Genomic DNA, 20,506 nt, shown 5'->3' on the forward strand with positions numbered 1-20,506 from the left:
TCTAATCTGATAAAGGTCATTATAAAACCAGCTCTAACTTGCATCATCTTTATGGTGAACTCTTGAACACTTCCCCCCTTGTTATCACCCCTTCTACTCACTCTGTCCTGGATAGAGAAACAAGGGGATCATCATTTTAGATGAGAGATCAGGGACTTCCTGGTGGTCCAGTGGCTAAGAATCCGCCTTCCAATGCAGGGTGCATGGATTCGATTTCTGGTCGGGGAACTAAGATCCCACATGCCGCAGGGCAACTAAGCCCGCGTGTGCAACTACAGAGCACGCAAGCCACAACTAAAGAGAAGCCTGTGTGCCCCAATGAAAAGATCCTGCATGCCGCAGCAAAGATCCCACGCAACTAAGACCCGATGCGGCCAAAAATATAAATAAATAAAGATTTTTTTAAAAGATGAGAAATCAACTTCTTATCATTTGGACATCATGGGATTTTGAGTTTCGAACATAATGTACAGAGCAAATATTGGAATTAATCCATGAATTTAGAAGGGTCATTGGCTATAAGATAAGAACCAATTGTATTTCTATAAATTTGCAATAATAAATTTGGAATCTTAAGTTTTAAAAACCCCACCGAATTCTGGCCCTAAGATCATTTCAGCTGCCTACATCCAACTCTATTTACTCTTTGTAGCAAGAAAAGGATTCAGATCAACAGAGCAAGGGAACAAGACGCCACGCTCCTCGTGACTTCAGCACGCATAGGAGATGGAGAGACCACAGATGTCATTTACTTTCATGTAGAAAAACGAACACAAACTTCTGGCAGAGCCGTCTTTGGACCTGGGGCACCTGCTGTGCAGCGTGGGTATCGCCGGAGAGAGCGGATGGAAACGGGAGAAAGGAACCAAGGGTCTGAGAGTGATGGGCTGGACAAAAGCCATCCTCAGAAAGAGAAGGTCCAGCTCCCCTCGAGGGGATGCTGGGAGCCAGGCTGAGAGCTGCTGGCCAGCGGCCTGGCTTGAGAAGATGCAGGGATGCAGGAGCAGTGGGAGATGCATCCGTTCTTGGGGAGCAGACCAGTAGGAGGGGCGAAACCCCTGCAGGCTTGGTGGCCAATGGAAAGAAGGAAAGAAGAAGGGGAAATTAAGTGCGGCAGCAACCAGGGAGACTCCTGATGTCGACAGGCACCCACCCCTCCCACCACCAGACAACGGACGCAAGAACAGCTGCACTTCATCGCGCAGCCGGAAGAGGGCGGCCTCGCGCCAAGAGGCCGCGTCCTACTGCGCGCTCATCTGTGGGAAGACACTGCACGGAGAAGAATTAAAACGAGAATAAAACTTTTCTCTTGAAAAATGTCCCAGAAAACGAACCAGGAAGCAGAATAAATCTCTCATGCCTGAGTCAAAACATTTGAAAATATGAAGGAACACCTTGCATCAGAAGTTCAGAACCTCAAAACAACAGTAGGCAACAAAAAGAAGACATGAGATGAAAAACGATGGAAGTGAGGAAACAAATGGAGGAAAACGTAAAGACCAGCTTAGAAATAAAGTCTCACAAAGTCCCAAGGGAGCAGGCATTTGAGATTGTTAAGTCGGAAGCTGTAGCAGAGGCACTGAAGCAGGGAGGCAGGCAAACAAGAGGACAAAGCGACCTAAACCCGAACTAAAAGGGCTCACCTGTTCCTGGAAAAACGACCTAGAATGGTGAGCGCTAAGACTACACTAGTAGAAAATGCAAACGACACAGGGCTTCCCTGCTGGCACAGGGGTTGAGAATCTGCCTGCCAGTGCAGGGGACATGGATTCGAGCCCTGGTCCGGGAAGATCCCACATGCCGCGGAGCAACTAAGCCCGTGCACCACAACTACTGAGCCTGTGCTCTAGAGCCCGCGTGCCACAACTACGGAAGCCCGCGCACCTAGAGCCCATGCTCTGCAACAAGAGAAGCCACCGTAATGAGAAGCCCGTGCACCGCAACGAAGAGTAGCCCCCGCTCGCTGCAACTAGAGGAAGCCCCCGCACAGCAACGAAGACCCAACTCAGCCAAAAATAAATAAATAAATAAACAAAATGTAACTTTTTTTAAAAAAATAAATTTTATTTATTTATTTTTGGCTGTGTTGCGTCTTCATCGCTGCTCACGGGCTTTCTCTAATTGTGGCGAGCGAGAGGGGGCTACTCTTTGTTGCAGTGCGTGGGCTTCTCATTGTGGTGGCTTTTCTTGTTGTGGAGCACGGGCTCCAGGCACATGGGCTTCAGTAGTTGCAGCACGCAGTCTCAGTAGTTGTGGCTCGCGGGCCCAGTAGCTCTGGCTTGCCGGCTCTAGAGCACAGGCTCAGTAGTTGCGGCACACGGGCTTGGTTGCTCCGCAGCATGTGGGATCTTCCCGGACCAGGGCTCGAACCCGTGTCCCCTGCATTGGCAGGCGGATTCTCAACCACTGTACCACCAGGGAAGCCCTTTACCATGTATTTTTTTTAAAAAAAGTTATCATCTTACATTAGAAAAAAAATACCCATTAAAAGAAAAGCATTCCCATCACTATTTGAAATTCAGTCAGAAGTATTCACTGATACAGTTAGAAAACAATAAACAATTACAGGCTTTAGAATGGAAAAAGAAGTAAAACCGTATCTATCATTTGTAGATGATATGGCAGTATACCTGGAAATCCTAGAGAATAAAGAATAAAAGTAACATATTTGGAAAACAATCAGTAACGAGTCAGGATGCAAAGTAAGCATATAAAATTCAGTAGCCATCAGAGGGCGTCCGGGATTTGCGAGGTTGAAGCAGACTGGCGGTCACATGCTCCCACTGGACCAAGAAGAAAAAAACAGGCAGGTTGCAGGTGTCGTAAGTAAACGTGTTGGGGAGCTGAGAGGGACAAGGACCAAGTGGACTGGCTTCCTGAGGTGGGGAAGTCCCCCGAGCTGAGCCGACGCTGCCAGCCTGACCTATCTTTTCTTCCTGGGGATTTGCCAACCACCAGCGAGACTGTATCCACAACCCAGGGAGGAGGGGCGAGCACGCTCAGCTCCGGGAAAGCGAAACCTACGAAAAACCAGAATGCGCGCTGAGTCCCAGATGCAGGCGGCGGTACCCAGGGCGGGGCGTGTATAAGGAAGAGTGACGTCCGCGGCAGTCCCACGGCCCTGAGGAGCCAAGTTCCCACCCGAGGAGAGAGGCCTGCTCCAAACACACATTTGACCTTGCTCTGAAGAGACTTGCCAGAGTCTAAAGCGGCCGCAGGAGTTGGGAGTGGGAGGCTTCAAAGCAGGGTGCAAAGACATGGAGGGCATCTGCCGCGCTTTCCAGGGCCAGGAGACACGCCTGCCCGAGGCTCCACCGGAAGCCTGGGAGGAGAGGGACAGGAGGGCGTATGAGTTTCCCAAAGCTGCGGTCCAGCCCAACCCAGCTCAACTTGTGATGGAGTTGACCTGGTGAATACCTCATGCACTTTGATCTGGTAAAAGAGGAACCGAGGGACCCGCTACTAGAGGTACGCGTGGCCTCTGGCTCTTATTTATACAAGGCCCCAAGGTGACCGATAGCAACAGGGGAGAAAAGCCGTACACACGGACCAGCGGACGATCCAGATAATGGAGTTAACAGAAAAGGACTTTAAAATAACGGTGACAAGTATGTTCAATAATAGACTTTAAAAACTGAGAGTTTTGACAGAGAATAGGACTTTATGAAACAAATCAAATAAATATTCTCTGTATGGGCGAGGATTCGCCAGAGAAGCAGAACCAATAGAATGTGTATAGAAACAAAAAGAGATTTGTTTTAAGGAAGTGGCTGCAGGGCCAAAATCTTCAGGATGGGCTGTGGGGGGTGGGGGCGGGGGGCGGAGAAGTCTTCCTGTACCCTTCTGGCTGGTCTAAGGGTGACACTGACATGAGACAGATTAACAGGAGAGAATCTCGCAGAAGTTTAACAACATGTCTACATGGGAGAGACCCAGGAAAACTGAGTAACTCACCAAAGGGGCCACAGCCCTCACCTTAAATGCCATCCTCAGCTAAAGACAAAACAGGTTGTTGAAGGTGGGGAGAGTCAGTTGTGGCAGGTGAGCAGGGTTGTGACGCGGATTGAAGGCATCGCCTTCTCCAGTGATAAGAGTTTCTAGAGATTAGGCCATCCCAAATGGAGATCTCCCTTATAAATGTAAATGCTTCGTACAAAAGGTCAACTCCTACTTGGTTGTCAGAACCCTTCCCATGTCTGCTCTTTCTCAAAAAATAACCAGCTGAAAACAATGCATGTGACAGAGAGACGTATCTTAGGGTGGCAAATTCTGTTTCCTTAGAGCCAGAAGGCCGGAGAGCTGGTGCTGCAGTTAAAGTCCAGAGACTGCTGCAGAATTCCCTCTTGCTTGGAGGAGCTCAGTCTTTTGTTCTATTCAGGCCTTCGGCTGATGAGGTAAGACCCACCCAGGTTATGGAGAGCAGTCGGCCTCACTCAAATGTCACCAATTTAAATGGCAATCTCATGCAAAAGCATCCTCACAGAAACATCCAGAATGGTGTCTGACCACATATCGGAGTCCTGTGGCCCAGCCGAGTTAACACATACGATTAACCGTCGCATTCTGGAATTAAAAGACAAAACATCTGAAATTAAGAACTCGTTTGGATGAATGAGGAGCAGAAGACGATATGAACGTAGGTAGAGACAGGACAATATAAAATAGCCCAAGGGAAGCTTAGAGAGAATAAAAACAGTAGAAAAAAAATTGTTCGGAGCATAAGGGCCTGTGAGACTCAGTCAAATGGTCTAACTTTACATGAGATTGGGGTACCACAGGGAAGAAAGAGGGAATAAATAAATACTTGAAGAGACAACATTGTTCAAAATCCATGAAAGATAATTGGCAGATCCCTGGATCACAGAAAACTAAGCAGGATAAATGCAAAGCATGTCGCCCCAGCTAGCGACACTGCAGTCCAAATGCTGAAAACCAGAAAACAATGCCCTTAGCAGCCAGGGGAAAGAGACGCATATCTACAAAGCAACAACAATTAAGAGCTAAAGCTGACTTTTCACAAAAAAGCCAGAAGAAAATGAAACTGTATCTTGAAAGCGATGAATGACAAAGTCTGGCAACCCTGAATTCTATGCCAACCAAAAATATTATTCAGAGATATAGAAAACAAAGAGTTTGATTTATACACAAGTTGCAATAATTCATTGCCAGCAGACTCAAACCACAAGAAATAAAAAAGGAAACTCTTCAAGGTAAAGTGAAATGATTACAAATGGGAACGTGGAACTCTAGGAAGAAGGGCAGAGAAGCAGGAGTGATAAGTCCGCCTAACTGAGCAGGACCCTCTGGGGTCTTCCTGGGACAGACCCTCCCCCATATCCTCTGCTGTAGCTCCTCTCTGAAGTACCCAGATAACAGTGTCTGATGCACATTTCCTGAGCTGTTTTATGGATGCTAAAACCACCACCAAATGGAAGAAATAAACTACCTGATGATCATGAGCCCCAGACCTACAAGCACCTCGGGATTGATCATGTTAACCACCCTCTACCTCACCGTCGACCAATCAGAGAATTGTGCCTGAGCTGATCACGGACCCTGAGGCATACCTGGAGGCACAATGTGAGGTCTTGGGGAGAGTGTGCTAGCACTGGCCTGGGGTTCTGTTTTTATGGGGTCGAGGGTGGGGACCTAGGGTTTGGTGGGCTCACTCTTTATTAGTGACTTTAAAACAGAAGAGTGGGGATTTAAAGCGTGGGTAGAGGAGAAACTAGAGCCCAGGATGGTGAGTAATAGAAACCAACTAAGAGCTCTAAAACAAAGGAGCCTGGGGGTGGGCGTGTCTGGCTCCTACCTAGTCCTGTGGCTGGCAATGTGTTTAATCTAGAGAGTCATTTGGGAGTGGATGCCTGGCAAGCAAAGCTGAGGTCAGGCCCTTGCATTAGAAAAAGAGAAACCGGGACTTCCCTGGTGGTGCAGTGGTTAAGAATCCGCCTGCCGATGCAGGGGACACGGGTTCGAGCCCTAGGCGGGGAAGATCCCACATGCCACAGAGCAACTAAGCCCGCGCACCACAACTACTGAGCCTGTGCTCTGGAGCCCACGAGCCACAACTACTGAGCCCATGTGCCACAACTACTGAAGCCCGCGTGCCTAGAGCCCGTGCTCCGCCACAAGAGAAGCCACGGCGATGAGAAGCCCCCGCACCTCAACGAAGAGTAGCCCCTGCTCGCCGCAACTAGAGAAAGCCCGCACGCAGCAATGAAGACCCAACGCGGCCAAAAATAAATAAATAAAATAAAATAAATTTATAAAAAAAAAAGAAACCAAGTGTCAGGGCTGCACTACATTAACTCAACTATGTTAGTTCTGTGTTAAGTAAATGTTAAGTAAATGGACTTAACATTCCAAAGTAAAAGCAAAATTTTTTAGACTGGATACAAAATAACACTAAACTGGTTACAACTCTGACTTTAAAAATCAGGACACAGAATAGCTGAAAAGAAAAAGGGTGGGAAAAACATCCTGCCGACAGTAATCCAAAGAAATCTCATTCACCCTATTGATGCCATATAAAGGGTACTTTAAGGCAAGAAATATTACTAAAAGATATTTCATAGTGATAAAAAGTCAACATAACACAAAGATATGTCAATCCTACCTCTATACAACTAGTAACAGCTTCAAAATGTTTAAGCAAGATACGGCAGAAGTGAAAGTTGAGGCAAATTGACAGTGACACAAATATTTTACCATAAATCCTTTAAGTAACTGATAGTGTTGCAGGAAGGGGACCCCTCCCAGGGCCCGAGAGCGTGCTCTTGTCTAATGCTCAGAAATGAACTGTCCGAGGAGACACACGTGCTGACAGAGCAAGAGACTTTATTGGGAAGGGGCGCCCAGGCAGAGAGCAGGAGAGTAAGGGACCCCAGGAGGACTGCTCTGCTGCGTGGCTCGCAGTCTCGGGTTTTATGGTGATGGGGTTACTTTCTGGGTTGTCTCTGGCCAATTATCCTACTTGTGCCCACATTTGGTCTGACTCAGGGCCCTTCCCGGTGGGGCATGCATCTCTGAGTTAAGATGGATTCCAGTCGGAGGGTTTCTGGGAGGTTGGCAGGACGTTTTACGGGCTGGGCTGGCGTCTCCTCCCTCCTTTCGGCCCCTCCCAAATTCTCCTGGTGAGTTTTCTGCGGCAGCGCCCTGTTCCTTATTGGGGCCTCCTTTTGTGTGACAGCTCATGCAAGTAGTTATTATCATACCTGGCCAAGGCGGGCAGTTTCGGTCAATGGTTCCCTAACAATAGAACAAGCAAACAAGAATGTCACTTAGCATACGTGAATTTGCACAAGATTGCAAAAAATTAACATAATGGACATACATGGAACATCATACAAACAAGTGGATCCGTATTTAAGTGCATGTAGAACACTTACCAAGTATGTCATATGCTCAATCGCGCAGTTGATCTAGGAAAACAACATATATGACAGTTGGAGAGGAAGAAATCCAAACAAGAATGGCTAGTATTACAAGTACTGAAAATACCAAGAGCTGTGCAGGACGTGGACAGCTGGAGAGCTTACACTTTACGGCCTCAGTATAAACTGGCACAGTCTGCTAAGGCTCCTGCTGCCATGTCAGCAGCCAAAGGATGTCGCAGCCATCGACCACCACCGGCCCCCCACCCCCGGAAGGTGAGCCCTGAAGGAACGCAGGATGGAGACGAGGGGGATGCCCGCTGCCAAGCCCTCAGCTGCCACAGCTGCCGCACTTGTGCAACCCGAGGGGACTCATGATGGAAAAGAACGGGATACTGGCCGGAGAAGCTGAGATGCCTGTCAAAGGAATGATTTCAGTGAGCCCAGGCTCTTATATCTTCCCATTCACAGAAAAGCGCTACGTTCCTCAACTTGAGATGTCTGGTTTTCTTTAGTTGACAGTAATCTTTTGGGAATTCCCTGGTGGCCCAGTGGTTAGGAGTCTGGCTTCCACTGTAGGGGGCATGGGTTTGATCCCTGGTCAGGGAATTAAGATCCTGCATGCTGTGCGGTGTGGCCAAAAATAAATAAATAAATAAAATCGGCCCTTAGAACAAAACAAACAAACAAAAAACTCCCATAGTCTTTTGATGCTCCGACTACCTGGTCTTTGTTGCAAAACTTCTGTATATCCTCACTGCTCCCTGACCTCTTCGGAGCAGAAACTCAGAGCTCTTCTGAGAGGCTGCCTCCCAGGCTTGAAGTTCTCAGAAAGGCCGCCAAATAAAACATGATTCTCAACTTTTAGGTGGTGCTTTTTTTTTTTTTCAGTCGACATTAAACATACACATACCCTGTGACCCAGCATTTCCACTCCCAGGTACATTCTCAAGAGAAAAAAAATCACCAAGATAAATGCCCACAAATGTTTAGAGCTGCATCATTCATGAGCATCAAACCTGTCAACAACCTTAACGCCCATTAAGGGCAGAATAAATACATAAATGCTGGCATGGGCACACAATAGAATACTACATGGAAATGAAAAAGAATCCTCTACTGCTACACTCAGCAACATAGGAATCTCACAAACAGAGTGATGAGTTTAAAAAGCAGCAGAGTTCATTTCCTGGCAGCTCCACACCAGCAGAGAGCCTGTGCTGCTGGGGGGACTTCAGAGGACCCTTGAGGCCACCAAAGACAGCTCCCTTCTGAGTCACGGAAAGTCAACTGCTCAGGAACTGTAACGGTACCTGTACAGTCCCTTCCCTTTTGCACTTTCTATGGTGAATACAAGTTACAGGTCTCACTCACACTCACAGAAAGATTTCAGAGAGGAGGCACAGAGGTCAAGAAAGGAAAGTGAGGATTTACGAAGCGACAGCGCACTCTCATTGCGGGACCGGGCAGACTCACGTGAGTAGCTGTGCCGAGTTTCTTTGGCAAGTTGGTCATGTGGGGTGTAGAAGTGAAGGGGCGGAATATTCATTGGGGAGGGAGGGGTTTGGGGTCGTATTCCCTGATTTTCTTCCCAGCTCCACCTTCCCAAGAGGCGGAGGCATTTTTCCTTTATTTAGCCTTGATCGTTGTGTCATGGCTTCCGTGCCCGATGGGTATTTCCTATCTGCGAGGCTAATTTTATTGTAATCAGAGTATAATGAGCAAAAGGTTACTTTTGGACTCTGGAGATTCCAGCCTCTTCTGATCTTTCTTTGTCTGTCTCCAGGGCACTTGTCACCCCAAAATGTGTGGTTTCCTGTCAGTCCAGAGGTTCCTTTCTCTGTCTGTCCAAGGGCCACCGTTGTCTACAAGCTGTACGGTTTCCTGCCATCTGGCCCGTGCCCCGCCTCCTCTGCGCGTATCTAGCCACCTGCCTGCTGTAACACCATGGCCCACTACTCGCTTTGTACATGTAGATCTGGACTGTGTAAACTGTCAATAATACACCATCTGGCGTATAACCCTTTGTCTCAGAAACATGTAACCTTGCTTTGACCTTTAGCAGGTGGAAGAGTCCTCAGGGTTTTCTGAAAGGCTGTCTCCCGGCTTATAATCCTCAGGTTGGCGCCACTGAAATTCTCTTTCCTTAGAATGACTATTGATTAAGTTTCCGTGGACAGGAGGATCCTCATGGGTGGAGGCAGGGCTGGGGGCTTGCCCTCCTGTGGCCCGGGTCATCCCTGACCTTCCCTGGCCTGTCTACCCTCCTGGGGACCACAGCGTCCCTCCCACAGGGACCACAGCTCTCACCAGGCCCCGGGGGGAGGAGGGCTGGGGCCTGAGGACAAGTAGACCACTGAGGAAACCGAGTCACAAATCTGAGACACCACTGGAGGGAGAGCGAGGCCACCTTCCCAGGGGAGCTTGGGCGCCAGCAAGTGAGGGGAGCTGGGAGGCCTGCTCCCCAGCAGGGGGCTCGGCAAGGAGAGCCTCAGGGTGCCCGACGCTGTGGTCCTGTCAGGACTGGCCTGGAGCCGGGAGCTCCTCCATCCCCTTCTCTGACAGGCGCTCTTGGTGATCCTGGGGGAAGGGACGCAAATTACAAGGACCTGCAGGAAAGGCGGGGGTCACTGGGAGCCCGGGGTTGCGGGGTCTGACCCACACCGGCTCCAGACCCCAGGCTATGAGGGTGTCAGGCCCAGTGCAGCAGAAGCTGTGGGGAACGGGAACGGAGTGGCGGGTGAACCGGTGTCTGTGACACCCTCAGGATGGCAAGACTCTGCTCACTCCTCTGGGCAGAACCGGCCAAGAGCTGCCTCCCTGCCCCCAGCCCCACCCCAGGCATTAATGTGAGGAGGGAGCCAGACGCCCCTGGGTTCAGTAGGGTGAGAGCCACTGGAACCCACCCTCTGAGCCCCTCTCCTGCCCACCCCCAGCCCAGGCCTGGGGTGCTATCAGTGTCCCAAGTCCTGACCCTGGGGGGGGAGAGAGAGAGAGAGAGAGAGAGAGAGAGAGAGAGAGAGAGAGAGAGAGAGAGAGAGAGAGAGAGAGAGAGAGAGAGTGTGTGTGTGTGTGTGTGTGTGTGTGTGTGACAGAGGGGTGGACGGGGCATCTTGTGAAAGCTGGGTCTGGGGGGCAGAGCTCAGGGACATCTCCTGGCTAATCCCAGACTCAGGTGACTGATCCTCTGGCTGCCTGTGTCTCCATAGGCTTCCCCAGTTCCCTGGGGGGGTCCTCAGGCTGGGGGAGCTGTCAGCAGGGGAGCTGTCAGCAGAGGAGCTGAGGGTTGGGGGAGGGGCAAAGGGCGTGGTCCTGGGGGAGGGACGGGGGCTGGGGACCCTCAGCCTGGCGTCCCCTCTAGCCCTCAGGAGGAGGCCAGCTATTAGAAGAGGTGGACTTTCCTTCAATATTACAATGAAGCCCGGCGGGCTGTTCCAGGACAGTCTTCCTCGGCAAAAGCGGGATGGACGGACTGACAAGGCTGGGAAGCTTAGCGTGACCCGTAGGAAGACGACCTCCGCACGGGGTGGGGCTGGGGGCGTGGTGGGGAGGCTCCGCCCAGCCTGGGCCCGCCCCCTCGGGCCCGCGGAGAGCCTCGGCCTGCTCTGCCCCGGAGGCTAAACGGAAGGGCTGAGGGCTGAGGGCAGACGCCCCCTCGGGCGGCCTCGGCGCTCCCGTCGGCGTGTGCCGCTCGCGGCCGCCAGGGGACGGCGCCTCGCCGGCTAACTCAGAGTCTCGGGCACCTAGAGCACCCCTCCTCCTGCACTTTCCACTCCGACCTTAAATGCTTGCCTTCCCAGGACTTCATCGTGTCACTCAGATTTCTCCAGGGAGCCGTCCTCCCAGAATGCACCCTCTGCTGAGGTTATTAACCTTCCATTCAAGGGGTCCCAGAAAGCACCCATGGGTGGGGCTCAGAGAGGGGAGGTCCAGCTGTGCTGTGGCTCCGTCACCAGCCCTGGGGATGGTCTGGTGCCCGCACCTCCCACCCCACCGCCAACGGCACCGGACCGAGGGGAGCCCGGCAGGGGACCAGAGGAACTCTGAAAGCTCCGGCAGGGCAAACCCAGGCCGGGCCTTGAGGTAGCCTTTGCGAGGGGCCCCCGCCAGCAGGTTGGGTCCTGGGTCACAGGAGGGCAGGAGCGGGGCAATGAAGGTGGTGCTAAGGACTGGGGAGGAGGGGGCCCCGGGCCCGGGCCATGGGCACCACAGGAGTGTTGTGGGAGAGGGCACACCCTGGGCAGGACTCCCCTCGTCCCGGAGGCCAGCTGGTCAGGCGGCAGACCGAGCAGCTTGGGAGGGGCGGGCGAGGGGGCAGGGGCCGGACCGGACGGAGCTGAATTTGCCTACAGAGAAACGGCAGGCATCACTCCGGCCCCTGCGCACTGAGACTAGAAAGCCCAGACTCCCGGCCAAAGTGTGCCCGGGCCAGACAGTTCTGCGCCTGGCACCTCCGTGCAGCCCGGGCAGATGCCAGTGGAAGCGAGAGTCCGGGCAGAGCCCGAGGAAAGCTTTCCTTTCCCTCCCCTCTGCCGCTTCGTTCCCCTTCCGGCCCTCTCCTGGGGGTCTCCCCCCTCCCCCCTCCCCTCCCCCTCCCCCCTCCCCCCTCCCCCCTCCCCCCTCCCTCCCCTCCCTCAGGCTGTAGGAAATGGAAACTCAGAGCCCTCCCTCCCTCCTCCCCTCCCTCCCCTCCCTCAGGCTGTAGGAAATGGAAACTCAGAGCCCTCCCTCCCTCCTCCCCTCCCTCCCCTCCCTCCCCTCCCTCAGGCTGTAGGAAATGGAAACTCAGAGCCCTGGGCTCCTCCCCCGCTCAGCCCCACCCAGCCTCCCTCTGCTCTCGCACAGCCTGTGCCTTCCAGCCTACCCCCACCCCAGGGAGGGAAGCGCAGCCGCCCCTAGGAAGCCCAGCTGCTTCTGAGCCCAGCCCTCAAGGGACTTCGCCCTGCCACCCGGAGCAGAGGAAATGCTGGGGACGCCCAGGGTCAGAGACGCAGGAGGACAAGTGGCTTCAGCCCTCTGAGCCCTGGTTTTCACTTCTGAAACCTGGCGGTAACCACATCCATCTCTCATTGTAGTTGTGGGAAGAGTATAACAGATCAACATCACCTGCAAAATAGTCAGTACACAGAGATGGAAGCTGAGGTCAGCATTAGCGGGGACAGAGATTTGTTACACACCTGTCCTGCCACTGCCCCCCGCCCCCCGCCCCCTGGCTCCCAGTGTCCCCAGAGTCAAATGCAAACTCCCGACTGTGATGGTCAAGTCCACCTGTGCATCCTCCTCTGGCCTGGCCCCGCTGAAACGACAGAACGCGTTTTGGTACTCAATAGAGCATAGGTTCTTCAGTGCAGAAAGAATTCAGCAAGAGGCAGTGACAGGTAAGGAAAAGGTTTATCAGTATAGGGCGCTTGTGAGAGATGCAAGCGGGCAGGCAAGGGAGCACCGTGATGAAAGCTGGGTGGGCTACATTTTTATAATGTAGAAAAAGTGAGGGGAAGACCACTTCTTCCTCATTCTTGAGTAGATGTCAAACTTCCATCATCAGCTCCTCCTCCACGTCAGGCAGGGAAGTTTTCTTGTCCCTACACGGTCAAGCCAGGGCTGTCATGGTGCTACGGAAATGGGCAAAAAGTTGGTAACATACACTAAACCGCGGTAAATCATCTCAGGTTTCAGTAGAACGTCACCTTTCCCTATATTTTTGTCTTTAGCGTGCGCAGAGGAGCACGTTCTAGGAATCATTACCTTACTGACCTCACTGGGCAGGATGTGGGTCTCGCTCCACCATTGTTTTGGGGCATGTCTTGTGCTTCTGTTGCATGGTTTTGTTGCTAGGCAAGCCTGCTTTCTTGCGTGATCATTAACTTACAGGGGTCTCCCATACTCCTTTCTTTACTTATGATCCCTTAGTGGGAGTAACTATTTAATCGCCTACTTTGTCCCTTCACTCTCTCCCTATCACCACCACTGCCCCACCCTGCTGGTCTCAGTCCTTTTAGCAAAGTTGCTTGTGACTTGTTTTGAGTGAACAACACAGTGGACGCATTCTATGTGGGGACTGTCAACAATAAACAAAGCAAACAAAATGCACAACGTGAAAGCAGGTGTTACCTGAACACTGGGCTCACCTCTTGGTAGGTGTGGAGCCAGAAGCCACAACCATTTGCCAAAGAGCAGAAGGAAGCATGTATTACGGGCAGCAAGTAAGAAGAACACCAGGGATCTTACCCAAAGCAGAGTCTCCCCAGCAGCGACACTGGGGAAGTTTTAAGCTAAGGGTACGTGCATATTCATGAAGCGGTTTGAGCAGAGGATTATTCAGTATAGAATTGGGGCAAAGGTTGACAGAGTCCAGGCTTGGGTTGACTGAAGTCAGAAGGGACATCACCCACCACCTGGGTGGGGGCCTTAGTTCCTTACAGAACTCAAAGGTATATTGTGTATATCCCTCGAGGAGGAACTAGTACTCCGCTGCATCACTGCACTATTGTTGGACTGCTTTTCCTCTGTTCCTGTATTCTTTTGTTCCTCTAAGATCACTGATCACAGAGACCTGTTCAAGGGCAAGCACTGCAGCCAGGCTTAGATCACAAAATGGCTTAGGCCAAAATGGCTTCTCTTATGTCAAGAAAGCCATTCCTGGTTCTTTCTCTGGGGACCCCCTAACCTATCTGCTTACACAGTTTCAGTTTTTTGCAGGGACTGTACTGAGGACTCTAGCCTGGGAGACAGCCTCTCAGTAGCTCCAGAGAGGTAGGGGAGCCAGTATATATATGAATTTTTTGATTGGAAAATACAGGTGTCAAGCATACCTCTTGGTAAAAGATTACTACATATCACAAAAGACAGACATCTCAAGTTAATGATTTTAGTGCTTTTCTATGTATGGGAAGATGCAAGAATCCGGGGTCATTGAAATTCTCCCTTAGATCCATATCTTAACACAGCCTGCTTCCTCCTGTTTTTCCCTATCATGAATTCGCCTCAGGGCACACTGCTGGTGGGCGACTGCAGTGGGTTGCAGTTTAATCCTCGTGGAACTGGAACGGTGGGCAGCATTTTTGTTTTTTGGTTTTTTTTGGCTTCGCCACACAGCAGACTAGGGATTGAATCCATGCCCCCTGCGGTGGAAGCGCAGATTCCTAACCACTGGACCGCCAGGGAAGTCCCTGAACTTCAGAGGTAACCAGCATTCCTGGGGGACATGCTGATTTCATCCCCTTGAATTCTTTTTCTTGCTTTGGTTTTTCATGCTGGTCTGATCCACTCAAGTGCATCTCACCATTTCTACCACCCCGTGAGTCTCAACCAGATGCTGTGATGTGCTTCTGGACCCTTCCATGAGATGTTGGCTGGGCCTGGGTCTCCTTCCCCTTGTCGTCCTGATTTCCTGGGGCAGACCGCTCCTCCCGTCCCTCCCTTGAGCTCTATCCCGCATTGGCGCTCAACCCCAAGTGCTGGCTGGCATCCCCCTTGGTGGCAATGACGCCGAGGATGCTGCATTCATGTGTGTCACAGGGCCCATTCTGTGCAGAGCTGCTCACCTGCTCCTGTGACCCGGGCCCGGGATATGGGCCACAACCCGAGCCCTCGCAGGGACCACTGTCCCACCCTGCTGCACAGCGATGCTTGGAGCCTGGACCCAGGCACGTCAGAGCTTCTGGCCAGCCTGGACCCAGCCCTGCTGTGTTCCCTCCCACCACCCAGGAGACATGACAGCGTCCTGAAGGCTAAACGTATCTCTCTGCAAGGCGCCCAGCTGCAGCCCTTGGTTCATTGCTCCTCGGCCACCAGCCCAGTCAAAGAATCCCCTTGGCTTAGAACCCAGACACTCCCCCAGTGCAGACGCTGGGAACCCCTGGCCTAGCCACAGACCACAGCTGGGCTTGCCGGGGAGTGGGCGTGTAGCAGCACCCCTGCCCTCCAGCCAGGGTCTGGGCCTTCTCCAGGGGAGTCCCCCCCAACTCCTCCCATAGGCCCTTGGGATGGACATCTCACTCACCCACTTACTGAGCTCCTGCCCCCCTTCCCCACCATGCTTTGTGTCCTCTTCAGCCTGACTGGCCCAGGCACCCCGTACCCAAGTCCCGGAACCCCGGTTGGGGGTGTCCCCTCCCCTCCCGCCCAACCCCGTCCCTCCCTCTGTAGGGTCCTGCCTTCCACCCAGAAGCAGGCTGACCTCTGCTAGTTTCTCTGTCCAGTCCAGTCCTGTCCGGAGGATAAACTTCCCAACCCTGCCCGGCCGAGGGCAGCTAGCTGTGGTCTCCGGCGACCCCCTTCCTCACTGCCTCCCAGTGGGCCTCAGGGTGGGGCCCGATCGCAGGGGACCCTCAGACCCTCTACACCTGCGGCTCTGCATCTCTGCTGCCCCCTCCCCCTCAGTAGGACCCTGATGGAAGCGACAGTCTCAGGCTGTGGGCCACACCTACAGCAGGAAAGGGTGGGAACATCTGTTTATTTGAGGCACCAAAGCAGCAGGAGGGCTCCAGTGAGGCGGTGGAGGGAGGGGGCCCGAGAGCAGCTGGATTTCGGGCTGGGAGCAGATTCCTGGGTCAGCAGCCTAGACCTGGGGACAGCGGAAGGCCTGTCTTCCTAAAGGCTGCCCTCGAAGTGAGTGAAATGAGGTGTGCAGAGATGCCAGGGGAAAGGGGCTCTGTGCTGGCGCTCGGGGCTGGGCTCCTGAGGCTTTACTCCCATCCTTCCCCCACACAGGCCGAGACCTGGCCACACGCTCACCCGTGCCCGGCAGGGCACACGAACCAGCGCCTGTCCACACAGCACATCTTCCGCACTGCGGGCCGACAGGGGCAGGCCTGGGATCAGGTGCCCCTCCCAGCATGTCCCTGGGACGTGGTTCTGACTCTGGGGCCCTCAGGCTCCGTTCCCAGGTTCCCCCTGGAAGGCTGACCGGGAAGTAAGGGTAGCCGGCAGGTGTGTGGGTGCAGAGGGCAGGCCTGCCTGTGGGGACCCAGGGCCTAGAGGGTGGGCTCTGCAGGGTGAGGAGTCTAGGGGAGGAGGCTTCGAGATCCTCTTGGGTCTGGGAGGAGCTGGGCTTTCCTTCCTTCCTGAGCTTTGGGAGTCTGGGCCGGGCACAGGGTCCCGGGGGTCAGGGGCCAAATCGCAGCAGAGCCGACAGCAGGCTGAGCAGGAGCCCGAGGCCCAGCACAGCGGCGCTGGCCCGCAGCCCGCCGTCGGCCGCACTCAAGTTGCACAGGAAGCTCTGGCAGCAGTGGGTGCCCACGGACGCCACACCGAGATTGACGCTCTGGATGGGGCAGATCGGGGAGCAGCCCTTGTTCAGGGTGTAGCCAAAGTCCACCACGTTCCCTGCACAGGAAAACGACGTTGTGAGTGGAGGGGCAGAGAGGCCAGGGCTGGGGTGGGGGAAGCCTAGCTGCGCTCACCGATGCCAGCGGATGCAGAGATGGTCACACAGTAGTTGTCTGTATCGGAGCAGACGGTGGGCTTCAGGCAGTACCAGTTGCTGTTCTCATTCACGCAAGAGAAGCACACCAGGGAGTGGACTGCAGAAGGAGGGATGCCTGTCTCATGCCCAGGAGTCTTCCTGTGTCCCCTCCCAGCCCGGACCCAGAGGCATGAGGACACCCCATCTTGTGCAGGCACTGACTGAGCAACTATGGTAGCCCGGGCCCGGGCTGGAGACCCAGGAGACAATGACACCAGACCCTGGCTCTGGAGGAGCCCCAGTGATGCCCCAAGTGTCCAGGCAGGGCTGAGGCTGCTAGTGGGGGCGGGGGTAGGAGGGACCGCGTCGCCGTGGGAGAGGAGCCTGTTAGGTGGCACAGAGTAGGTGACATGGGCACCGCTCAGGAGAGAAAGGGGAGAGGGAGTCCAGGAGGAGGACACAGCCCGCTCAGAGGCCTGGGGCCCCGGGGCACCTCACCTTGCTCCACACCCAGGAGGGCAGCCAGCAGCACCGGCAGGAAGACCTTCATTCTGGAGGGGACTGGCGTCCCGGCTGGGGTCTCACGAAGCCAAAGAAGTCAGCCCTGCGCTAAAGAGACAGCTAGCTGGAGGGCGGGGCTCACCCCCCTCGCGCAGGGCCCTGGGGCAGGGCAGCGGCTTGCTCTTCCCAATGGGGTCAGGGACACTGGCCCTGGGGGCAGCCTGGTGTCCCCACTTCGTAGATGGGGGAGCTGCCAGCTTCCAGCAGCAGGGCCAGAGCACAGACGGTCTTTCTGCTCCACTCCCAACCTGCCCCTCACTCAGTGCAGACTCCCAGCTGAGGCCCTTCCCCAAGTCTGTAGCACTTGCTGCTTGGGGGGAAGGAACTCATTAAGGTTCTCAGAATCACCCAGAAAGGGAGGTCAAGGGAGTGGCCCCTGCCCACGGCCCGGGGGGTGTGGATGAGATAGGCTGGGACCTGGGATCCTCTATTAGAGTGCTTGCACCTGGACAAACGTCCCCTAGAGCAACAAGATACAAAGAAACTATAAGTGACTAAAAATAACTGCGCCCACGCACCGCGGGGCAACAGGGTACAAGAAGCCACAAACTACATTTTTGAGGTGCTGGGAGCAAAAGCATGGTACTGCACATCATTCCTGCCCGGTACCCCGAAGGAGGGGACAGGCCACCTAAGCTATGCCTCCTGTCTGACCCACAGATCCGTCCCCGTTGTCACCCCATTTAAGGACTCAAGTAGCCCCTCTCGGGAGCTGTTGTTTTGCTTCCTTGTGCTGCAGCTCGAGCCCCAGTAAAGCCTTGCCTGGAATTCTCATCTGGCCTCTTAGCAATTTCTCGAGTCCAAGGGCCCTGCGGGGGGGATGGCGACCAGTAATATTACATGACCTGCGTCCAGAACTTTCCAGGGGCCAGCTCTGTGCCTCACATGGGGCATGAGGCATATCTAGCTGAGTATCCACCTGGGCAGCTTCTGTGCTGGGGGAGGGGCGAGGGGCTCTCCCATTCTGTGTTGTTTAACGCTGAAGACGATGACCCCATACGTATCTGCTACTCCCCCCCACCTTCATGGCTGGGGGAGGCTCAGGGAGACCCAGCGGTGTGCCACCAGTCACCCCAGCGGGAACAGGCACAGGCTCTGGCAGGTGGCTGTGAGTCCCTGGGGGCTGTCCTGCACCAGGAGCCTCCCTTGGGCATAGGTCCTCGGCAGTGGATGGAGAAAGCACTTTGAATGCGACCAGCTGGGGTTCTGGTTCTCTGCTTTGCAGGAGGCACAGTGTGGGAGGAGCAGTCTGGTACCTTCTGCTGGGGACAGCCGTGGGCGGGCGGGGGAAGGGCTAGTCCCCAGGCACCGGGAGGAAGGAGAAAGCCAGGGAGAGAACAGATTTTGGGAGAGGCTGGCAGAGACCCTGAGAATGGGCTTCAGGTCTGGGCAGGGGCTGATGTCTTGGGGTTGGCAGCAGGAGCTGCAGACGTCCAAGAACAGCGCCGAGCCCAGCGGGGGCCTCTTCCAGGGTCCCGGCAGTTAGGGAGGAAGGAGCCTCGGTTTCCTCCTCCACAAAGTGAAGTTCCGGCGGGAGGAGCCCTGAGCTGTCCTGAAGGAAGCTCTGGGGCTCACCTCCGCGGTCACAGTCAGCATCCCCACCCTGCTGCCAGGCACCCCAACAAGTGCGCCCTGCTGGGCTGAGTCGGCACTGGATACTAACGTGTCCACATTAGTAGGGCCAGGCGGAAGGGAACCCGTGGGTTTGCGGGCAGGGCCATTCGGGACCCTGACTGTGCACTCTTCCCCCAGGCTCACAGGGCTGATGTCCGGGAGAGCCTGGCATTCAGTGACGCTGGGCCAGCAAGAGAGGTAGGAGCACGTCCTGGACCCCAGGGATGGAAGGGGCCTGGTGGCCCAGCGCAGGGGGCAGGGCTCCTAGGCACCTCATATACTTGCGTAATCTATGCCAAACAAGGTGCTTTCACCTCTTCCCAAGGCTGGCTCCCGTCCCCATGGTGACCCACCAGGGCATTTAACTCTCTCCTTCCTGCCAGCGCGCCAAGATCCCAGCCCCTTCAAGTCAGGAAGGCTGGCCCTTCCCCAGTCCCCATGTGAGGGGTCAGGGAATGGGCCCTAGAGTTGGGCGATGGGGCCCCGGCGCCTGCGCAGCCCTTGGCTACCCGGCCCGGGAGGGCGCCCGGCTGCAGTCTCCGCCCGCTCCCGCCCTCGTCCTTTGGAAATACTGGAGAGGGCCGGGAGGCTGGGGGGCTGGGAGTGGAGGCGAGGCGCCCAGGGGCCGGGGCCGCTCGCAACCCCGACCCCCAGCCTCCCGCAGGCCTCTCCCGCCTCCCTGGCGCCCCACTCGCCCGCTCCCCCTCCTCGCTGGGCAGGGCCCCGTCCCCGCGCCCCCGCCCGCCCGGCCCGGGCCCTCACTCACCGCCGGCGGACGCAGGTCCCCGGCCCGGCCGCGCAGTCAAGTCTGCCCCCGAGCCCGAGCCCGTGGCAGCCCGCTCTCCCCGGCGGCCAGGCAGCGCGCGAGCGCAGTGGGCGTGCGGGAGGCGGGACTTGGCGCCCAGGCCCCGCCCACCAGCCCCTCACCCCTGCGCAGGGCCCGTCGCAGCCGGTCCGTCTGGTCCGCTTGGGCGGGGACGTATTGCGACAGCCCGGCCTGGCTGGGCAGGGGTGGGGGAGGCCCCCAAGTGGCCGGACACTTTTGAGGTGGAGCTCGGGGGAGGGGATGCGTCCGAGGAGGCCGAGGGGGCAGTACTCGGAACCCCTTCTGCAGAGTGGGATAGGGTCTGCGAAGAGGCCTTCAGCACGCCACGCCCGAGCCAGGTGACAGGACGAGGGTGAGAGGGTGGAGGAGGGGGCTTCCGGGGCAGTGATTGCGGGCCACAGTGCCGCCCAGCAGGAGATCCGGGCCGCACCAGCGTCGTGACCCTCAGCCCAGGAGAACTCAAGAGCCCCCTGGGTGCTCCCCTGCAGACGGGGCTGGGTGCAGGGCGCGTCATCACAAAGCCAGCCTGATATGACCCTCTCAGCGCGGAACCTAGCGGCCCCTGTTAGAGTGAAGCGGGCTGTCCTTAGTCTGACGCCAGCCAGTGCATTTCCTGTGTTCTGTCTCCAGGTGCCATTAATTGCCTTTCAGCCAACGTTCACAGAGCACCCACTGTGTGCGGCCCTGCGTCCCCCACTCCGGACTTGTGAGCTAGGCTCAGGG

At 55.1% G+C, this 20,506-nt stretch overlaps 1 protein-coding gene across 2 annotated transcripts; it reads right to left on the bottom strand.

Annotated features, from left to right (window-relative positions):
* Positions 1–15,796: 15,796 nt before the first annotated feature.
* LY6E (lymphocyte antigen 6 family member E) lies at positions 15,797–19,874 on the bottom strand. Of its 2 annotated transcripts, none has more exons than XM_082674949.1 (4): positions 19,724–19,874; positions 17,281–17,391; positions 16,781–16,900; positions 15,797–16,703 (listed from the first exon to the last, which is right to left on the bottom strand). In XM_082674949.1, exons 2-4 carry the CDS (start codon positions 17,330–17,332, stop codon positions 16,483–16,485), a joined length of 393 nt encoding a protein of 130 aa, XP_082531075.1. In that variant the 5' UTR covers positions 17,333–17,391; positions 19,724–19,874; the 3' UTR covers positions 15,797–16,482. The 2 variants fall into 2 exon arrangements, with proteins under 2 accessions (XP_082531075.1, XP_082531076.1); XM_082674950.1 differs by having other exon boundaries at positions 17,281–17,386; positions 19,724–19,868.
* Between the last annotated feature and the right edge of the window lie 632 nt (positions 19,875–20,506).

The sequence above is a fragment of the Grampus griseus genome (genome assembly GCF_964374135.1).
Source record: "Grampus griseus genome assembly, chromosome: 17".
Taxonomy (NCBI): Eukaryota; Metazoa; Chordata; class Mammalia; order Artiodactyla; family Delphinidae; genus Grampus; species Grampus griseus.